Source organism: Camponotus vicinus, unplaced genomic scaffold (genome assembly GCF_025532165.1).
Source record: "Camponotus vicinus isolate PSW18456_S1 unplaced genomic scaffold, iyCamVici1.0 SCAF_13, whole genome shotgun sequence".
Taxonomy (NCBI): domain Eukaryota; kingdom Metazoa; phylum Arthropoda; class Insecta; order Hymenoptera; family Formicidae; genus Camponotus; species Camponotus vicinus.
In genome coordinates this window covers 2673225-2697014 of record NW_028141949.1, presented here as the reverse complement: position 1 = coordinate 2697014, position 23790 = coordinate 2673225, and the positions used below count along the sequence as shown (strand labels likewise).

The 23790-nt window shown below is 35.3% G+C and overlaps 1 protein-coding gene and 1 long non-coding RNA gene across 7 annotated transcripts in view; one reads left to right on the top strand and one right to left on the bottom strand.

Annotated features, from left to right (window-relative positions):
• Nucleotides 1-23790, bottom strand: part of LOC145964605 (cell adhesion molecule Dscam2) — a 216202-nt gene that overhangs the window by 119313 nt on the left and 73099 nt on the right. For all 6 annotated transcript variants that reach the window (XM_083087568.1, XM_083087567.1, XM_083087569.1 and 3 more), the window contains exon 2: nt 17830-17922. In XM_083087568.1, the coding sequence (XP_082943694.1) occupies nt 17830-17887 (58 nt within the window). In that variant the 5' untranslated portion in view covers nt 17888-17922. The remainder of the gene's footprint in view (nt 1-17829; nt 17923-23790) is intronic.
• LOC145964608 (uncharacterized) lies at nt 468-22709 on the top strand. Its single transcript, XR_014436518.1, has 2 exons — nt 468-1201; nt 22039-22709. It is a non-coding gene; the product is annotated as an uncharacterized LOC145964608 (long non-coding RNA).

Genomic DNA, 23790 nt, shown 5'->3' with positions numbered 1-23790 from the left:
CTGGTAAATAGATCATTGTTATACGAGTCTCTCATCGAGAATTAATCAATCACACGAATCGATAATATATAATCGTTTTTCAAAGTATAACGCGACGAATCGAAGTGACGGAGAATTATAGATTACATTATTGTGATAATTATTTCTTTATTTATATATACCTGGCGAGAAGGAGAGTCAAATATAGTTCGCGTTTTGATTCTTTGAATTCCAATGATTTACGTTTTGAATATATCGCAGAATCGAGTGATCTCAAAGTAACCTAACCGCCAGTCACACACATCGCACTGACACATCGTTGGTTAATGATTAATATAACACATTGAAAGAATATAATATTCCGCACAAATCTATTTTATAGCGCGTGAAATATTCGTCGCGGAACTGAATGACGCCGGTATTTAACCTTCGGCGCGTGCCCCCCCTAGGGCACGTGTGACGTATCACATATTTGCGCGCGCGTTGATTAGTGTGTCGCGTAGCTATATTCATTTTCCTCGCGGGATTCGAGCGTGAAGGAGGGTAACGCGAGTCTTTCCGCGTATCGTGAATTACTTTTCGAAGAATGAAATTGTCTCTCGTACCTTTCGCAATTATCGGTAAGCTCTCTTTATCAATTGAAGTATAATTTGTGCCGATAATCATGATATCGAGAGAATAATATGCATATCGGTGAAAGGTTCAATGTTAGGTTAGGTTAGACTAGGTAAGCCGGTATTTACGTATCGTTGTAATTCGTTCAAGTGCACGCTTCGTAAGACTTATTTGACTGAGATCTGTTGTGAGAAAACAAATCCAATTATATATTTGAATAATAGACGGTTCGTGAGGATATTTTTATTTTAACTAATATACTTTTATTCATTCGTATATATAATACGCGTTACGATGCAAAATAGAATTGTTTCAAAGTACAAACGTATGTTGTTTATAAAACAGAGGCAATATTTCCGCGGAATATATTCGATCACATTCGGTCGTGTAAATTTCGGCAGTTAATTCATCATAATATAATAAAATACGCGTTTTATAATCGGGAGTGTCGTACAAGTATCGCGCGAATTAACCGTGTTTTCGTGAGTGATTATTGTGTAAGTGCCACAACACAAAGATGAAGGAGGAAGAAGAGGACGAGGAGGAGGAGGAGGCCCAGGAAGGCATCGGACACCGAGAATCGAAGGCGATGATAGACAACCATAGGGTAAGTAATTTAAAATTTATTTTATTTGTTATTTGTATCATTAATTACTTTGTGAGTATAATTCGTTTATACTCTTATAATATTTATAAGATTGAATTTTATTTTGGAATATATTTGAAAAATTATTAAATGTAGGAGTCAGCTGAATTTTATTTTGGGATATATTTGAGAAATTATTAAATGTAAATCAGCTGACGGATTTTTTAAATATATATTACATATATGCATATGTTTAAATAAGTTGAAACGCATATTTATTAAAGAGAATTCTCTTAAGATGGGACGATGGATTTTAGATTTTATTTTGGAATATATTTGAGAAATTATTAAATGTAGGAATCAGCTGAATTTTATTTTGGGATATATTTGAGAAATTATTAAATGTAAGAATCAGCTGACGGATTTTTTAAATATATATTATATATATGCATATGTTTAAATAAGCTTAAACGATATTTATTAAAGAGAATTCTCTTAAGAAGGGACGATGGATTTCAGATTTTCAGTAGATTGTTGTAATCAATATTGCGAAACTTTCGATAAGTGTCGAAGCGATATTTTAATTTTATGCGACGTAAGACTAGAAAGTTTGTTCTTGATAAAATGTAATTCGTCTATGAAAGAGAGAGATCGAGAGAGAAAGAGTTTATATCGAATCATGGATGAACATAGTAGATATTCAATTAAAAAACTTTTAAAAGAGCGCGAAAGAAAAAGTAACGAGTTAAAAACTCCGTATTGAATTTAAGCGATACAAAATTAAACAGTCTTATGAGATTATAATTTCACTTTCGTTCCGCTTTTCAACAAACGCGTTGCATTATTTAATACATGATAGACCGGAAAAATGCGAGATTTATATTATTTGTATTATCACATTTCGTTTTTAAAAGTATCATCTCATTTTATTTAATATCTTGAAAATCTAAAGATATATTTTTTCTGTATTGTTTTTAATCAATTTGTTTTTTTATCGATTGTTCGTTATTTAATATACACTATTCTATTTAAATCAATACTATAAAGAAATATGTAGCACAGATTTAAGTGTATCAAGATATATAAATAAATTTCATAAAGAATTAAAAGATTAAAATCTTTCAAGGAAATTTAAAGATAAATAAATAGATGTTAAATTTTTCAATCAATTTTTGGCATTATTTTTTTATCGATTGTTTTTTAATATACATTGTTCTCTTCTGTGCAACATATCATGACGAAATATATATCACTGATTCAAAAATTTTCATATCGAGATATGTATTATTGCAAAAATTTATCTATAAAATTCTATATTTTTCCCATATTTTCTAAAATTCTTTATTTTTTTTAAAATTTCATACATTAACAAAAGATTTTCACCTTAATTCCCCATCTTTATAAATTTTATAAATTAATATAATTTTAAATTATATAATTTTATCTTTATAAATTTTATAAAAATATGGAATTCTAAAGATATGGAAAAAATATAGAATTTTAAAAACTTTACAATAATATGGAATTGAGATTAAAATCTTTTATGAAGAGATATGAAATTGTGAAGATTTAATAATACCGATCGCGCGCGGTAAAACCTGCTGAAAGAAACCGACCGCAATCGTCTCGTCTTCGATGTCGCGGCGCATTCAGACGTCACCGGATGCGACTCTGGGGCGCCGACAGACAGTCGTCGGTCTTCTCGCTGCATTCGGTCACAATAGCTTTAACTAATAGTTAACGAGCATGCCGCAAACACGCCGTGCACACGACGCAGTTAAGGAAGACACGTACGCGAGCAGTCCTTACATGCGGAACGTGCCACAAGCCGAAACTCGGGCAGCGAAGATTCCGAGATGACAACATCCGGGGGTGAATAACGTCGCGACGACGACGACGTCGACGACGACGATGACGACAACGACGCCGAGAAGTTTTCGACTCTCCGACGCGCACCAGCCATGCCCCGAACCGTGTGTATAACTCGATTTCCTGCCAGTCTCGTTTCGAGAAATCGTAACTCGGTTGGGAATTTAGGACGACGACTTCTCGACGATCTCGTCGATGTCGCGGATTTTTCAGCGGTGATTTTACGCCCGGTAGAATTTCTCAAAGTTTCCAAAGCGAAGAATCAAAATTTTTTTTATTCGTGTGATAAATAACATATATAAAATAGTTTATATAAATAATATATAATAATAAATTATGATACAAATTTATAATAGTGTGTTTATATATTTTTAATATAATATTTATTATTTTAATTGTTGTAGATTCAAAATTAAAGAAAACAAATTTACAAAATGAAAATAATATTTGTATCATGATATAACATACAGGATATAATTTCTTTTACGAAATTGGATCGTGATAAAAAGCTCACATTAGAGCATATAATTATTTGTGATACAATTGCTATTTTCTAAATAATCGTATAAATTATCTACAAAATGTTTCATAAACTAAAAATATAAAATTGAAAGAGAGAAAACCAAGGAGAAAACGATCTCGTGCGCTACAGATATGTCAAATAATTGGAACAGAAGCGAATTATTAATTAATGTATCCAATATGTCCCATATACGTCACTGAACGCGTAATTCATCATACGATACAGCTCGCTTACAATCGTCTTTGTTGTGTCACGAAGGCTTAATGGCACAGTCGTGTATACTTCAGCACGTTTCCAATAATTTCGCGTCGCAAACAATACGATGAGAAATTATTCGCGGCGGAATATCTTCGATACTCTGTACAATGTAGCATGATCGGCACGGTAAGTGAAGCGATAGTTTGCGAATTAACATCTACATATCGAGCGACTTGAATTAATCATAATATTGCTGTTCTACTTTTCCCCTCGCTGCATTTTATTTCTCTACCTCGCGATCACATTATCGTAAGAGCCATTTCATTACAAAGTAAATAAATTTTGCACTTCAAAGATAATGTTTGCGTCGAGTGCAACGTCTATATATTGGGTGAAAAATGTTTTCAGTAAAAATGTAATGAGGAACATAACAAGAGAGATGTTGAAAAGTTTTGTACTTTTTTCTATAACGTATATATGACTAAAGTTTCAAGCGTTATCGAATATTGTAAACGTGTTGACTGTGCGCTTTTATTTACTGTTTCTTATTTTTACATAAAACAAGGTACGGAAAAAAATTATTTCAAGCTTCAAAAATAAGCAAAGATGCGAAAGAATTTAAAATTTCATTCAGTTTTTGCTCTTATGACGATTTAATACATAATAAAGGGATTTTTGACGTCGCGATACGATTCGGGGACTTAAAAAAAAAATGAAAATACCGTCGTGCTCCTCGTAACGTCCGTTGTGTGTCGGATAGAACTCGGTGGTTATTGTTTTTCATCCGTTTCCACCAGCAGCCGCTAAATTGAGCGCCACGTTTATGTAAATTTTCACGCCCGGAAATCTCGGCCGCGCGCGCGCGATGCCTCACTAAAGAGAAAACGTCCCTTCTAAAAGTTTAAAGCGGCACATCGTGCCACACGCGTCGTGACAGTTTCTTGATATTTCCCTCTTTACTCTCTCTCTCGCTCTCTCTGATCCCTGACAAGGAAATTCGTCGATCTTGCGATTTAACCGCGAATGCAATAATTATTCGATCTCGAGTTTTCGCGTGGAAGTTAAAAATACTCCGAGTCCCTTACACTTGCGTTGCATTTGTCTACGAAATTATGCATATATTTTGCAATTTGCTGAAGTGCTCGCTCTGAAATTGCACCGTTTGCAATTGTGCGAAAAACGTAGCTCGAACGCGCAGAAATAATCCAATATTTATGCTGTCGAATAGAAACAATTATTTATATTATAGTAAAAATAGCTTTCATTTTTTTTTTCATTAAAAAAAAATAGAAAACAGCGAAAAGCGGATATTTGTTTGATGACGCAATATACGTATTGAAAATATGAATTTCAATGATTTTGTATTTTTCAACGATATATTGAGCGTATTTATAATAATTGTCCAAGAAAGATAAATCAATTAATGAAAATATAGTATAAATTATTGTAAAGAATAAAAGTCGGGAAAAGCGACATGGTATGTGGAAAAATAACGGTCTTTTTCTATACAAATCGTTGGTGCGGGTATTCTTACTAAGCGCGAGAGCAAACTCTCAGCTTCCTTTGATCCCAGAGGATCTATTGCGGGCTCCTTTAAATAAGGAAAGAAGAAACGTAGATACGAGTGGTAAAAAAAAGGGTCAGCTCTCTCGGTTTTTACCTTTAGTCGAGGAAAATACGGCCGCCAGGCCGTTTATCGTCGCTTCTCTCAGCGACGCTTTCGTTAAGCGTCGTCTACGACGCTTGGAGATCGCTGGACCGGCATAGTCGACGTAAAGATCACAAAGAGATTCCTTTTTTCGTACTAGTACGTTTTTCATACGTCCTGATATGGTCGGGAGACACCCTCGCAAATTTGTTAATCTATCTGTTCGTCCAGAGAAATAAATTATCAACTTGTGCGAGTAACGCACATCTCGAGGCGAAGTACAAGAGATGCACTGCTACTTTCATTTTCGAAAAAAAAGAATCGAAATGTAATTTAAATTTAATAAAAATACAAAAGTAAATTAAGCTTTGTGAAAAATCTTATGAAAAATTAATAATTAAAAATTATAATAATTATTAATATATATTTTGGATATATTGTATATATATGAAAAATTTCGAGAAAAATTACTATTCTTCATATTAATAAATTTCTTGCTCTATTTTTTGATACATTATTAATATGTCATTATTAATAAAATGTTTTTAAAAATAATTTTTCATCTCTTAACTTTTAAAAAATTTATAAAAAAGTCGATTAGAAATATTCTGTATTTTTGTATATATATTTTTTATATCTTATTTTTTTACGTGTGCATCGATACTGTTGATTTAGAAATTCTCTATTACTTCCTTTATCGTGAATCTACTCGCAGCAGACAGCGAACTTAAATTTAATTAATCAGAGTCGACGCTAATTAATATTGATGCATCCGACGATACAGCAGACAACAATGACGTGTATTTGATAGAGACAAAGGAGCGAAGTTATACGATTCTCTAAAGTTGCGAGTCTTGTCTTTTCACACTGGAAAATATTTTTGCTGCATTATAGAAATATAAATCATGCTTAATTCGAAAGAGGCACTGAAATTCATTAATATATCATGACTATTTTTCGCCATGTCGCATAGTGATCTTGTATTTATCAAGCAAAAAACCGAATTTATATTATATAAATGGAGATAGTCAACTAATAAGATAATTGGAGAGATCAGCTGATCATTATCAAAAGGTAATAATCAATTTGTTCTTCTATAAACTGAGATTTTTCGGAAAATACATTTTTAAGAAATTCTTGCGAGAAACGACGCATCAATAGATATAAAGAAAAGAATTTTTCATAATTTATATTATTTTTTAAATGTAATTTAAATATTTAAACAATAGAATTTATCGAAAAGTAAAAAAGTGATTTATATATTAAAAATTTTAATCTCTCAATGGAGATGTTTCTAAACTTTTTAAGAAATGTACTTTCAAGATATATGTCATAAGAGGGAATATCTCGAGTCTGACAAGCAGGTATAAATGTTAACATTACTGCAATCTAGATAATTTAGTGGCGTGATATGTTTATCAGCCGTCAGGGGCATATGTCGCATACGTGATATGTTTACTCACGTTTTACGCGAGAAGAAACGCACGTGTCATGTGCAAGCATACATTTCATCGTCATCCTAAGTATACTCTACTTATATTTTTTGAATACATATACATATATACAATATAAGAAAGCCATTCGCAATTTATATATTTGATAGTTTTCATTGTCTCGCCGCGTTATTAATTATATAGAATAAAATTTTATTATTAAAAAACATCTTACATTACTATAATTTTTATTCGCACAATATTCTCGTCGAGAGACATTACATTGTATATTCGAAAATTATTATATTGTATTGGAGCAATCAAAATAATTTAATTACGGAGTGCAATAAATTCATTCGTAAATTTATACAATCGAATGACAATTAACGGAATTGAAACGAGGAAAAAGGACAATATGCTTAATGTATTTTTTAATTCAATTATCATCTTTATTTTCTGTGTTGCAACAAATAATGCAGTCAGAGAGAGTAGATTAAATGGAGAAGACGAAAGGAAAGTATCTTTTTTTTCTGATTTTTTAAAACCCTCGTACCTGTTGTTTGTTTTTCATTGAGAATATGAACTCCTAACAAGTTTATTTTCGCGAGATCAAGATTAATAGAAGTTGCATATAAGAGAAAAATAGTCTCTGTAATTTTGTGAAAAGTGAGGGACATTGGAAATTCCATTTGCCCGATTATCCGCGAAAAAATCGACCTCTGAAAAGAGATGCAATTTACTGAAATAATTAATATCGAGCATCTCTCTTCTCTATCGAATCTCTCTCTTTCTCTTCTTTAGACGTTTGTGTCGGTGGCACGAATAGGCGAATGGCAGTGTGCCTGCCCAGAATTAACGCGAAAGTACATACATCCCATGTGTTTAACGTCCCGTGTGTACGACGAGAACGAAAGCTCGTAAGCCGAGAAGGAATCACTGAATAATGCAAGATCCAACGTCAAAGTAGTCTTGATCGATAGTATAAAAATAAGGCACATGGTTGGAAGGAAACGAGTGTGGGTTCAATACTCCGGTGCGAAAATTTCATCAGCCAATCCCGTCGAATCGCGGATGGTTAAATTCCAGCGCGGTCGGCTAATTTGAATTCTTTTATGAAAGTTTGACAGGAAGGGATTCAGATAAAGCAGGATAGCGCATCCGTTATCGCGAGAAATCACCGAATAATGGATCGGCTTTGTTTATACGTGATGGATCGAGGTACGGCGGTGTAGATGTGAGGTATAAAAATTCGTAACGAAAATTAAAGCCACGAGATGCCACGAAAATAATTTCGACGATTGGACGGATCGATAATCTTAATAAATTTATTTGCAGATTACGATAAGAATAAATTTGAAAATTGAAAATGGAGAGGATTATTTTGATCGGCTATTTCGAAATATATTTGAAACTGTTTACGTGTCACAAAATCGAATATTGTTTGAAATTGCAAAATCTCGTACAGCTCTATCGTTGAATAAATTCGCCACCATCTATTAATATAAACTGCTTTGTCGTTGCACTTTACATTCTTTATACTCTTATCTTGTTTTCTCAGAGCATGAGAGAACTTTCTGGTGGTTCGTACAAAGGAAATTGTAGTATATTTGCAATGCAACCGTGTCCGATGCAGTGATACGTTTCGTAGGCTTTTGCATTTCGAATGAATAAACAGTTGCGCAATTTGTAATAACAACAATCGGGGTGGTTAAAGAATGGAATATTAATTCGGAATATTAATCTTTCTTTTTGTGTATGAGTTTGCAAACATTATTAGCTTTGACGGCGGAAGCGGTGCATTGATATCGGAGAGCACCAGCCAACATTTGCAGGGGAGATTTATGCTACGGCAGAACGCACTCATTTTTCAACGTCAATTAACATATATTAGTATATACCCAAATTAATGGTTATTATTGATTATGATATAATGAATTGAATGAAAAAATAAACAATTTCTCGTTTGGAACTCGATGCAAAAATAAATACAATCCTCTTTTTTACAAAAAATTGCATCTGAGTAAAAATTTTACATTTATTTGTTTTATTTATTATGCTTTAAGAATTGTGAATAAAAATGAGTAATTTAAAAAAACTACGCAAGCAACGCGAGATAAAAGGATCGCGATATTCAGATATGCTAATTTATGACGCATATATTTTTTCTTTATAATTTCATAATTTTAACATAGTAGTGTTTCAATGTATCAAAAATTTATGTAAAAAATTCAGTGTTATTTGACACTTGACGATTTTCATTTGGCAAAGTTTATTCGAACTAAAAATACAAAGGGAAATTTGATAACTTAAAAAATGACACTTCTTTTTTCCAATCAGAAACATTAGAAATTAATTCTCAGTTAATTCCATCGTGCTATAGAGACGCATCCATCGGAATTGAATCGTAAAGAATATGCAATCGACGTGGGATCGAGGGATGCACGAAACGATCTCGCGTTCGCGGAGTCGGGGAAACTTTGGCAACAGATAATACATCTCGCGATTGATCGCGATTGACGTTCCTCGCGCGAAAATGGAAATCCCTGCAGACGTCGCGAAAAGGAGGGGTGGGAGGGAGAGGAGACGGAGTGTCGCAATTACGAAGTCGCGGGATACAATATCCTCATTCACCGTGTCGCGTCCTCCGTCCCTCGCTCACCCTCTCTTCCCACCCACGCGAATCGCCCTCCTTCTCCTTCCGTTCCTCTCATCGACATCGAAGGTCGTGTGGCACGGCGGAGGACCGCGATAATCTTGAAATCAATAAAGTGTCACCGCGGATTTCTCTCCCGTAGTAACGTACGTAGTGCGCAAGCTCCGCGTCATCCTAATTTACGACGCGTCCGCCACCGTATTATGGATGAAGCCGCAGCTCTCGCTATAGGGCGCCGCGAAATTGCCGATAACTCCGTTAACCCGCAAGGGCGCTCCTGCACCGTACGTCGCTTTACGTTAAAGATGTAAAGGCAATAATTTTTGCGCCTTTGCATAAGGGGTGCTTCAGGTATTTCTGCGTATCGTAAAATTCAAGCAAATGATATTCGCGATATAAAACGCGAAATGCATCTCCCGCGTTCGAATAAAATCGCCGATCATATAAAGTGAAATAAATCTCGCGGCCACGTAGGAAAGTACATATTTTTTATATACATGGCATCAATTTGTTTCCTGTAAATTGTCTTTAATAAAATGTATGGTCTCGTAACTGATGGTATAACTGGGATAGATATGATTTTAGATAAAACAATTAATCGGGAATATGGAATAAAATTTTTTCATACGAGAGGTTTTGTTTTAGAAAAAAAAAATAGTTTTGAATATTTTGCATGTATTTAATCATGTCCGGATTCAACAGATTTCGCTGTGCATTATCTTTACATGTACGCGTTTGCAATTGTATAAACATCACCAAAATATTGCAAATTCGAAAAATGCACAATAAAATAAAATGTTTATTTTATAGGAATTTTATTTTATCAACTTGAAAAATACTGCACGCGCTCTCTTTGCGTTGAATTTCATAAGGATACTTTCGAGCCTGCTTTTTATAAAAATATTCAAACGCTAGACCGTGTGTTTTTTTTTTCCTCTTATAATATTCAACACTCGTAATATCATACAATCACGTACGATTGAAAAGCACTGTGCCTTATTTCGCTCTTTGAATAATTCGCGGATGAAAAAATTTCCCTCCTCGATTTATTTTTTCATGAATTCCATTTGTGCCACAAGTTACAACACACCCTGTATACGCATATAGAAAGCGCGCTTACATCAAGATATATCCGATGGCATATGTATTCGAGTCGTTGGAAAATTTACGAGACCCTACTCCGCCCCGAAGTGGAAAATATAATTTACCTTACGAGACTTTACCTTACGCATGATAACGAGGGTCCGACGCGGGGGCGTAAGCGCTCTTTCGATAACAGATACGAAGGCGCTATTACATTTGCGAGTAAAGAGCTTGCGGCTAGACGGTGTTGTGAAGTGGGAGCAAAAGAAACGGCGGAGGGCGGAATGAGTAAAAACTCGGGAGAAACGCTCTCGCACGGGGTGAGATTTCTCGCGCGGGCGTAGTCGCCGCATATTTACGCGAAGGAAAATCGAGGCGCTTCGCCGCGATATTTATAGCGCGCGGGCTTCGCTATCAGATAGATTACCTTCTCCCGGGATGAACGTCGATCCCGATCGCGCGTTGGTCGAGCGGAAATCACAACTGTCGTTTCCAAAATGTTACCGCTCTTTCGTCATCGCGTTCGATTTTTTCTCTTTTTTTGTTTTGTTTTCTCTTGTAGCCATCGAGTTTTATTATGTACGAACGAATCATATCTTGTTCTTTTTTTTATTACGAGATAGATCCACCTCTCTATCGAAAATGATTACTCTCATCACTTTAATGCGCAAGATAATAAAAAAGGGCCAATAAAATTTCTCACCGAATCAGAGAAATAAAACGATAATATAATTGGATTATTTAGGTTGCACAGCGCAATTGCGATAATTGACGCAATGTTAATTAAAATAATATCTATTTATATGAGACGTACAATGCATTCCGTAATAGTTCCGATATTATTCGATATTAATTAAACATCGAGGGAAAAAGGAGGGAAAACGATACATTAGCCGGAAAATCACTGGCGCGATATATTCAACGACCTAATTTATTATTTTCACCTCCCGCGAAAGATGCTATCGCGCCAGTTTAGTCAGCTACATTCGCGATTTCCCTTCCGTAATTACGCGCGCGCACGCGGTGCGACATTGCGTGAAATTAATATCCGGGACGCGAATAATATCGTCGACTGTAGACTCGCGTGGTCGGATGGAACGAATAATTTCGAGGGCCAGGGTTAATATCGCGAGCTATCGATCAATCTCCCGTGATCCTCGTCCCTCTTCGACCGGTGGATTTCCATGGAGCCTTTATATCCGCAAGGAATCCCAATAAGTTTTTCGCCGAGGCTCCAATCCAATCGCCACGACTCCCTGATTCTATCTTGGCCGCGTGGAAAGTGCCTTTTTCCCACGAGGCCGGTGGTCGATGCGGTTCTTTAAACGCGAGAGGTGAGGGTGCATACACGTACATGGCCACACAAAGAGACACGTACGTGTTGATAAATAAGTAACGTGGTGAATTCTCTCGAGCCGAAGGTTCAATGGACCGCTACCATCGCGGGTAACTGCCCTCTCAATTCCACCGTGCGATTAATAACGTTGAAAGCACGGATCTCTCTAGTCGGCTAAAAAAGCTGGTCGATTCGTTTTAACACCTTAAAGCCATCGTCGCGCATTACGCTTTCTTACCTTGGGATTATTTACTTCGAACAATTTTACTCGAAATACATCTCGTCATTTGTAATTTTAGCTTCCATATGTTTTTTTAAATATACTTTTATTATATTTATTCGGCTATTTTATATACGAGCGCACTATTTGAGGAGATAAAACATTTATTTTTTTATATTAAATGTTTTAGCAAATAAAGTATTTAATATTTTAGCGACAGATATTGATTTGTAGATATTGACAATTAGTATTACGTATAATTGATAAAATTTCCGTTAAAGAAAAATGGATTGTCAATTTATGCGACTTGTCTAGACGTATAATATAAATATTAGATACTCTGTATATTTTTAATCTCATTAAAGTAAAGTAGAATTAATTTGATAAATCTCTTATGAAACTATTTTTCGATCGTTCACAGATTTTTATATTATTTTCATGTTATAATATGATTATGGTATAAAAATGTCAGAAAACTTTATTTTTTTATTCGATAAAAAGTATAATAAAAATACGTACCCACCCATAGACCTGAAACATTGAAATAATTGCTCACATAAAGTCTTTAATTCGTTATGTTAAGCAATCAGTACTGCATTCTTAACTAGCAAATGCAAGAGAAGAAAAGAAAAGTTGAACTTTCCAATAATAATTATTAAATACTAATCTATTATCCGTTAACTGTATTTGCAAACATTCTGTTTAAACATTTTGCAGAAAATTAAATGTCAATTTTTGTTTTTGCATATTATTAATGTCCCTATCAAAAATTTAAACATAACTTTCATGTATTCCACTGATTCATATTTTGTATTTTTTTACTTAATTTATTTGGATTATACGCAATTATTTTTTAAGTATAATTGGTATTCAGAAATAAAATATTTAATAAACATAAGTCAGTGAAAAATCGCAATCTAGAAATAATATTATCAATGTCATTTAATCATATATTACAAATTCATTTTTCATCTGAATATATTAATTCTAAACAAAGAAATGAAAGAAATAAAAAAAATACTGAATGCTGATCAAAGTTGACGACTCTCAAGCGTTAAAACGCAACTGGTTGAAAGTCTAAACGCCAGCAAAGAAACCTCCGCATCCTCGTTGTATTCCGAACAATATTCCACGATGCCGGGCGAATCGTTATTGCTCGTTTGGGCATCGATCGGGACTGTAGTATGCTCGTGAGGGGAATCCCAATAAGTCTCCTCCCAATTCATCTCTGTGGTATCGAAGGTGCCGATACGGACACTCTGCTTGGCATCAGGAGGAGTGCTCTCTCTCCTCTATCTCAAAACGACCAGAAGGAAGAAGCGAGAATGAAACGATGTGAGTAAGTGCCGAATGCCGAAGTAGGACGTAATGTTCTTTACGCGCGTGGATCAGACTGGTTCAACGTATAAACGATGGCCGATAAATAAATAACGCGGGGGTGAAAGGAGCCGCTATCCGGTCGGCGGTTGAGCAGCAATAAAGAAAAGTAACGCCGAGACATCCGTGAAAGAGAATCAATTCGATTCGTCTTACCACTTTTCTCTCTCTCTCTCTCTTTCTCTCTCTCTCTTTCTCTCTTTCACCATCCCGGTGTCTTTTCCCTCACTTCTCATTCCACCCTCGACGAGTCTCATGCCGCCCCACGGTAGTCGTTTCTTTCCAATCCTCGACTTTCTCAACGACCCTCCTTCTCTCGCAACGCAACAAGTGCGCCCCGAATCGCATCTTTAAGAAAGCGGTCTCGTACTTGCCCCCCTCCCTCCCCCCTCTCTGGGGGGATCTCACCCAGTTTTCACCACCTCCGCCTGCTCGCTTCCAACCCTGGCTCGAGTCACCACCTAACACCCGCCGAGCGTTTTCCTTCTCGTCTTTTTCCCTCGTCTTTTTCAGTCTCGTTCATTCCTCTTTCTCACTTTAAGCCATTTCTCACCCATCCCCCTTTTTGGCCAGGCCACAACTATCTTCCAAATCACTCCGCACTTTCTCTGTCTCTTGTCTTTCCGTTTTCTATCTGTCGCTTTCTCGTTTTTCCTATTATTCTTTCCTCGGAGATGGCTCACGCGCCATTCATCCAAACGGTTGCCAACCACTCTCCAACACTTTTCTCGTCTGTCCGCTCTTCTCCTCCCTTTTCCTCCCACCTGATGAAAATCATCTCTTGTCATCTCTTGTTTTTCATATTCTTCACACGATGGTACGTTTCACGCATACGTGCACAAAGTGAAAAGATGTAGCGAACAGACTCAGTGAGCGAGACTGACAAAGACGATACTGAAAGATAAACTTCGCGATTCGACCAACACGAGTCTGAGACGCCGATTCATGAACTTTTGCGACCACGAAACGATACAATAGTCTAAAGAAGCACCATAAGATTTAAAACATGGAATGATTATTTGCTGTGCTATCTCGTTAGAGTAATCAATGTAATCAGAACAAGGTATAAATATATATATGTACGAATTACCGTAACTCTGTGGAATTTTGAAAAGAATGCTACATCTTATTATTGATTAAAAGTTATAAAAATCATTTATAATATAGTTTAGAGAATAATTTCATTAAATAAGTCAGAAAAAAAAATTAAAATGATCACAAATTTTATTAAGATATAAAATTAGAAAGAATACGAATAAGGTAGCATTATTCTTATTATAGCTACTTATATATTATCTAAAAACTTGAAGAAAAACTTTATTGAATATTGGAGATTTTTTTACGATTAACCATAAAAAAAATATGAATCTTACGTAATTTTAAAATATATTCTATTATAGAGAATATAAGAGATATTATCTCTTTTATTTTTCTCCAATAATTTTAATAAAATATTTAATAATTTTAATAAAAAAATTTATTTCAATCTACGAAAAATTAAATTTATTTGCCTTATAACATTTACTTTCAGTTACGAAATTATTGCATAACACTTTACTTAACATTACAGCTATTAAATTTTACATCAAATAATTTAATGGAAATTTTTTTCTCTAAAGTTTCATATTTCTGTGCGACAATATTTTCTTCTCGCTTTCTTTTTCACATACACTACTGTCTCTTTCTAAGTTATTTTTTTGGATTTTCCGAACCTTAATACTTAAATCCACATTTAATACTGTGCAATAAAACGTCGGATTTGGTAGCTGCCAATAGGCAGGAAATTTAACGAATATCGGCGCGTTACAAGGTACTACGTGGACATCTGTGACCCTGTCGAACGCGACGTTGGATCATCATTCGTTGAAACACGCTGAATTTATTGGGGGTTTAATGCCGCGCGGGACGTTTATAGGAGCGCAATAAATAAACTCGAGCGCGCTGTTACGAGTGACAGGAACGTTACCAGAGGCCGAAGAGCGTTGCGCATGGGAAACATGGGAAACATTGCAAAGCCCGGGCGCAAAAATGCCAGCCCGATGCAACCGACTGCCATTTTCCCTGACATAATTGCAACGCGCTGCGATTAATTAGAAAGATCAAACAGTCACTTCACCGAAAATAAATTTTCGAGGGTAATTTTTTAAGGATAGGTATAATTGTATGTGTGCGTGTTATTTATTATATATTTATGTACAATATTATATATTATATAATTTTTATATAATATTATATATTATATATTATATAATTTTTTCTCCAATTCTTCATATATATTATATATATGAAGAATTGGAGAAAAAAAGAGATGTAAATTAAATATAATATTTGAAACGCAAGTGTAACACCATTATCAGAATACTAGATAAAAAAAGACACGATATAGTTCTATCAACTATCAACTATCTTGGCAAGATTATAAGAAAACTGCCCGACTTTATGTCGTGATTTAGAAGCGAGTAATAACCAGAAAGCGCGTTGACGCATCGTCGTCTTGGATCCCGGGGACACGTAACTTGTCGAGAACGGCACGATGATCGACGAAGCGCCCGAACGGATGTCCCGGTTTAACGATCGGGAAATTCGACGAAAAGGAAAGTTATTAATGACCAAAGTTGGACGAGCGTCGGGGATGGGTGGGCGTGAGCGCGACGGGGTGGAACTCTCTCGATTACAAAGCGCGCGGGCGAGAGCCGGGGATACAAATTGCGCCCGAAAGTTGCCCCGCTGCTCTATAGCGGGATAATGGATCCCGGAATAAACGAAACTGCCGGCGGGGCAATAATTTAAGCGGATTCCACGCCACGCGGTGGCTCACGGTTTCGTCACGCGGTTTCGAGCCGAGTTCGACGTCGAGTTGAGCAAGCGAGGCTGCGAAGTGGCAGGAAATCAATCGGACACCCCGGGACACCTCGAGGCCCCCCGTAAAACGAGAGGATTCGTATCCTCTCTCGCGTCGAAAGAGAGGGAGAGGAAAAACGAAACGGGATTGTGTTCGGAAAGTAACGAATACGGCTGCAGCGCCTGTAAAACGAGACTCTCTCGCAAAAATCGAATAAAAAGTATTTAAAAAGTAGATTAGTCTGTATAAAGCAAGGTTTTCGCGAAACTGCGGCGATTCGCATCGCGATGTAATCATTCCCAGTTGCGGCGCAATGAAACATTGATCAATGATACTAAACAATATTACAGATATTTATGGATTTTTATGGAATTTTAATTTAAAATAGAGACATGTAATAAAATATTAGACATAGAATATTATAATGAAATTTTAAATACACGCTGTAAACATATACAGATTATTCTATTTTTCCATTTTTTTTTTAAGTAAATCGTCTTGAAAATTTTTACTCTATCGCAAATTGTGCCTCTTCTCACTCCATAATAATTTCTATTTCGTATCATTTACAATTGCGTTTAACGAGCAAAATGTTCGAAATCAGGATGTAATAACATTTCATAAATAAATGCATCTTGAGATTCGCACTATTTATCCAATTTTTTTTCATAATGCTTTGTTTATCTCTTCCCCTTTTTTTCCTCTCTCGCTCTGACGAGAGAGAGAGAGAGAGAGAAAAAGCTTTTGTGAATGTAATAATAAATTGGTCAAATCGTTTGTTACGGAATGTAAAAAGCGCATTGCGAATGCATACATCTGAATTGTAGAACGGGAGCACGCTTGTAATAGAACGACGCGTTTTCCGCGCGAGAGCAACCGTATGTGCGGGTTACATCTGACACGCGCGGTAAGCGGTACGCTGTTACATAACATTGTTAAATTCTACGTGTGACCTGAAATAGTTGCGTCACGTACGCCATCGTACGAGAATCGCGTGATCCCCGGGCGAGGCCCGTATCGTTACAACGGTGGGATCATGTCAATGGTATTAAATTTTTTTTCCTCTTGTTTTACAAGACACGCGCTTCGTAGAATTAATGCGAGTACAATTTTATTCGAGCTACTTTGATCGATTAATAACGCGAATTATAAGTTACACTGTGTATAACGTCGAGCCTACCTCGCGCAACACGAGATTCCACGTTAATTATCATCGCGAGAGCTATTACACGGTCTTCCCGCTGCTCTCATTTCGAGGATTCATTAAATCCGGGCATCGAGCCCGGCAACTCGAGCGATTTAAAACCGATGAAATTGATTTTTAAAGAGCACGACCGAATTAGCATCGTAACGAGAGCGCGCGCGAGACGGGATCATTTGCATGGGCACGGCCCACCGTCCTTGGATTCGTCCTGAACCGGAGTACCTATATTGGCAGCGCGTAGCCTCCCTCGTGTTCTTACTTACCGCGAACAAGGATGAGGATGCTGAACAGCAGCGCGGTGCTGAACGGCCAACCGGCCATCCTGGCGTGGAGCGTTACGTCGATTCAGCTTCCTCCTGAAACAATACAAGCGTGCCCAATCAATCAACCTATTCCGCTATACCAGAGCCAACTCCGATCCCAACCCCTTCTCTCTCTTCTCTCTCTTCTCTCTCTGTCTCTCTCTCTCTCTCTTTCTCCGCAACCCTTCATCTCTCAGCGCAAACCCGTTGTCTGTCCCGTGTCCTCATCGTTCGGTCCTCGTCCTACCTTTCGATTTCTCTCCCCCAACCACCGTCCCCTTTTCTGGCAGCATGCCCGTTCCACGTCCAACCTTGCCGATCCCCTTCCCTCTCCACCATTCAACCCCGTTCCGCTTACACGCCAATCCCCTACGCCCCGTATCGACATTTTTTTTTCTCTCTCTCTCGAAACCATGCCTGGAGGGGGGCTTGTTCGTTCAATGAAAGTCCTCCCAGACGGTGCACGTCGAGCGACGTACATAATCGTGAAACATGCGATGCGTGCCATTGGCTTGGGTATCGGAAATGCCCCCCTCTTGCATTTATTTGCGCGTTTTTTAGCCGCTCGACGCGAGCCGCGGAAGTCCTCGACCTCACCGAGATCCTCGAACAGCCCTCGTTGGATAATTCTGGGAATATTTGGCATATTTGAGATATTAAAGATGATTGAGGTTTAATGTAAAGGGCCATATTTTCGAGACATTAATTCAAAATGAAAAACCTTTAATTTTAATGTTAAATCAAGAAATTGGATTAATAATATTGTGAAAAGTTAATTATAGATTAACTGTTACAGCTCGATAGTATATTTTACGAAACATCGCTAGAAAAATGTATGCATTATGTTTAATATTTAGTCGATAAATTTTATTTTCAAAATACAGAAATTATAATACACCAAAAAATACAGAATCTCAAAACTAACTCCAATTGTTTTTTTAAATCTCCAAAATACTTATAATCATTCGGAAATAATTCAAAAAATTCAGATATTTGTTCTCTATAAACAAAACTTCTGTAATCCTGGAAATAGCTAAATCGCAATATATTATAAAATAGTACGTTCACAAAATATTTTATCAGCGGATTTTATTAGTATCTGAGCAAAGAAAAAAAAGGAAATATTAAGTATACATATTATAAGTGAATGCGATAAATGCGATAAATGCGATAAAAAAAATACCAATCTATGGTCGCGAAAATGTTACTCGATGTTAATTATTACTTTTCGTATGCTATCTTGTTAATTCTTGTCAGCATTTTTTTTGCAGAGATAAAATGTCCATGTATTTTTTATCATTTTCTTACAAATTTCGTTCAAAGAGGCCAAATCTGGAGCATTCGATTCGCTTCACGGCGCAGTTGCATCGTGGCATAGCAAAAGGGTAACCCACACAACCCTTATACACTTCGCGTACTGAACAATCTGCAATAGTGTACTGCTTTTACCGCTTTATAGCGCTCATCTCTCACTTCTTCGAGTATTTTTTGAGCATCTACTCGAGAAGAGAATAAAAAATATAAAAAAATGCACTTGCATTCCACTGAGAATAGGAGGGAGAAACTTACAAAGTAATTACAAGTAATGTTTTATGTACACATATGTAGAGCGTTCTATTTTAATTGAAGAACAAACCCTCTAAATTTAAACTTTAATTTACACTTCCTTCTTTTCTCTAATAAATCTCGAGATCTGGAAGATTTGCGTCGCGGAATAATTTATGAGATGGAACTTATATATTATTAATTTAATCGGGACGGAATCTCAATTTCTGCTACTGATTGGCACATTGTCAAATTCTCCGTAAGAACAATCTTTTAAGCATTTAACATCCGAGTAGCTCTCTGAAAAATATTCGATTAAATTGGTAATATAATAAATATAAACTTTAGAATATATTTTAGCAAAATTTAAATATTAGGAAAATTTTGCAGATTAATTCCAATTTCTACGTATATCTTTTATTCTATATATCTTTTAAATTTAATTATTATTATTATCTGCATTATTTTATTATGGTTATAACTTTAAGGAATCTTAAAAGAGAAAGATGAATAAGTTCAGAAAATGTATATATGTAACAGTTGTCATTGCATTATCGATGAAATGGATCATTAGAATGCATTTCTGTCGCGCTCCCAATTAAATTTACAGATAAGATCGAATGTCCATCATATCATTTTCTAGTAATGAAATGTGCAAACCGAGAGAGAGAAAAAGTGAACACAAAAAATAGATAAGGAAAATCGATTGACGGAATTGGACTTAATAATACACAACGACAGGTGACCCAATTTCCAAGAAAATTATTGAAGCTTTCAAAATATATTTGAATCGAGATGTTCTTAAAACGATATACATCAGAGTGTGCACAGAGAAAATCTATCTGTGTAGAAATTGCACGATAAATGAATATAACTATAATTGTATATAATTATAGTTATATAACCAATCAAAAATAGGGATTATAATTCTTAGAAGCATAGCGCCATCAAAATATTCGATAGATATTTCTTTATTAATATATTTCGATCTATATTGAGAAGAAGCTTGTTTTTTACTTCTTCATTCCAATCAACTAACTTCATTAATTTCTGCAATTCGATTATACTATTTATGGAAATATTATTTTAATCTTATAGAGCATTTTGTTGTGCGAGTGTTGGAATAGTTTGATTTATGTCAGCGTTTATATCGAGTTATTAAGCTCATTTTGAGAAATCTGTTTTGGGATATATATTTTCATATAGCTTTTGCAAAGAGAGATCAAATAATTTGCATGCGAAAAGAAATATTTAATTAAAAAGATATTTAAAAATTTAATTAAATTTTAGTTTTTTATTATGGGAAAAATATTATATATAATTTATTAAAATTTCTATTATAATACATACGAAATTAAAAATGAGTCAAGCTTCTTATAAAATTCTTTATTTCATAATTTCCACAGTATTAATTGACAAAAATATTTTTACTAAAAATAGCCAGTGTTACTTAGTTGAAACATTGAATTAAAATTCCAGTGCATTGAATTAAATTTCCTCAAGAAAAAAAAAAGTTTCCTCGAAACTGTCTTTTGTGAGGATTCCAAAACTCTAAGTATGTACTCATCCCATAGAAAGTGTCGTAGAATTTTACATCTTTTGTAGCACAAGATACAAAACTAATTAACACCTTACGGTTTCCGTAATCGCGTAGTGATGTTAAAAGTGATATTAAACGTAACATCATGGCGACGTTTATATTTAAAGATACGGTAACGGGAATAGAGGAAATTAGATGCACGTGTTGGAATGCGAGAGCGGTTGTCTATAATTTAAGCAGCGGCGCAAAACGTAGGGAATAAAACGGTAAACGCGTAAACTCGCCTTCCTAAATCACTTGTCCGGGGGGGAATATTCCATAAGGATTAAACTCAGGTGCGATGAATCAAATTGCGCGGTGGTGAGCACGTCGAACGAATAATCGCGAAAATATCGACTACTTGCTGTGCTTCGAATCGCGCCCGACCTCACGTATCTTCCTGCGAGATTATTCGCTTGAATAATACAGTACTTCCGTGCCATACACACACCGAGCCAGATGCAGATTTCGTTCTCATAAGCCACAGTAGATTTGTTTTAAACTTTCGATCATCGCGGAATTGCTGCGAGATTATATCTACACGCCCCCCCCCCCCACACACAGCTCGAGATACAATATATCTCTAATTAAAAGTCATTAATATATTATATCATATATTATATTATAAAAACTGAAAGCTGAAATAGAAAAATTATTATATATATCGTATTATTAATATTGAATTATTTATATTCTGGATGTGTCGAAATAAAAAAATTATGTCACATATATAAATAATATGTAGTTAATACTAAAAATATGTAAAACAGATTAAAACATTAATATATTATATATTATATTAAATTGTAGAAATTGAAACTGAAAAATATCATAATATATTTTTATAACATGTAAACAATATATAGTTAAAATACTACATATATATAAGACAGATTTGTGACGAAATAGATAACACACTAGCTGAAATAAAAGCAAAAAAATTTTTTCGTAGAGTTTTCAATTTCAGTCTAATTATTTTTGCACCTCCATGCCATGGATGCGGATCGTTAGCACAGCGGATTTTATCAGCGGATTTTTTTTTACAGGCTGGCCGCATTTTAAAGCGCGTTCAAAGGTCTCGACAGGGTGTATTCATTCATCGGCGCTACTACGGAATTAATGTCGGCCGGCTTAATGGAAGGGAGGAAACAATAGAGAACGCCGACGACAACAACGAAAAAAGATGGCAGCGACGATGGCAACCATGGTGATGGGTTTCACCCCACGACGTCACCATCATCTCGTCGCCGACGTCAAGAATACGTTCTTCTGCTCGAATGCGAACTACCTCCACGATTATTCTTATTCTTGGCTGCTCTTGCTCTCTTCAACCTTGCTTCTTCTTCGTCATCGCATTTTATTCATTCATCCACGATCTCTTTTTACGCCGACGATTTTTCCCTCTCTCTTGGATGTTCTACCATCGTTTGAGATATCTTACGTATGTATGTACAATGTAGATCGCGAAATTGCAAAGATTATAATGGTTGCTACATTATTTGCATCTCCGAGAACACGACAGACGGTTCGAAGATAAATAACGAAGAACTTTATTCTCGAGTTGAATAAATTAATAATATAAATCCAATAATAACGAGTCAATTTTCAGGAGATGCAATAAATAATTATAATAAAATATCCATTGTTTTCACATAAAATCAATAATATAGATAAATAATATAAACTATTAATATAAATCCAAGTATAATGAGTTAATTTCCACAGAAGATGCAATAAATAATTAATTAAATATAATATTTAAAATTATTTTATCTTTATTCAAGAGGAAATAATATAATTGGAATGAAATATCCAAATCTTTTTTCACATATAATCAATAATATAGATAAATAATATAAATTAATAATGTAGATCCAATAGTAATGAGTCAATTTCCAGAAGATGCAAAAATAATTACTTAAATAATATAAGATTTAAAATTATTTTATTTTTAGTCAAAAATAAATAGTATAATTGAAATAAATAGCTAGATTTTTTCACATGGAATGAATACTTTAGCAGGCAGGAGAGCAATTTAATTTTTAAATAAAATGTTAATATCCTTATATACCTATAATTATATATTTTTTAAATATATGTATATTTGTGTGCAGTCTCATTCACCAGACAAAACTTTCTTACTCTTTTCATATTTATAACATAATATTTATAAATCTACAGTATATTGCGTCAGTACATTGATATTGAAGTACATAAACCCAAAAAGTTTCAAAGCTCATAATTATTATCCGCGACGCACAATATGACTTAAATAATTTACTTTAATAATTAAATTACTTTAATAATTATTTCTTCATTAATTTATCGGTTAAATGCAAAGGCGGTTTTGAGAAATTATTGCTGACGGCATCTTAATTCATCAGCCGAGGATATGAACAAGTAAAAATCCCATCGTCGGCGAAACGTGTGGAACTTTCGTGGGACACCAGCTGCTGCCGCGCGAGAATTTCTGTTGTCCCGCCGCTTCTCTCATATTCTCGCTTGTACGTAACGTAAATGGTGCACTAAGACCCCCGGTATAGTAATTCCGCATTTCATTCCCGCGTGTCAGGAAAATTTCTGCTATACCTCGCGAGCCATAAATCTTGCAACGTTCGCGGTCCGCGAAGGGATATTAATTAACGCGCGAATCATATATGCGTGAGAACACGTTATTAAATATTCTCATATATACCGGCGCACAGTAGGTATACTAAAGTAATTATCTTGTCGGAAGGGAAGGAATGAAATGCTAGGACTGTTATTCCATACAGAATTAATCGTAAATGCGCGAATTA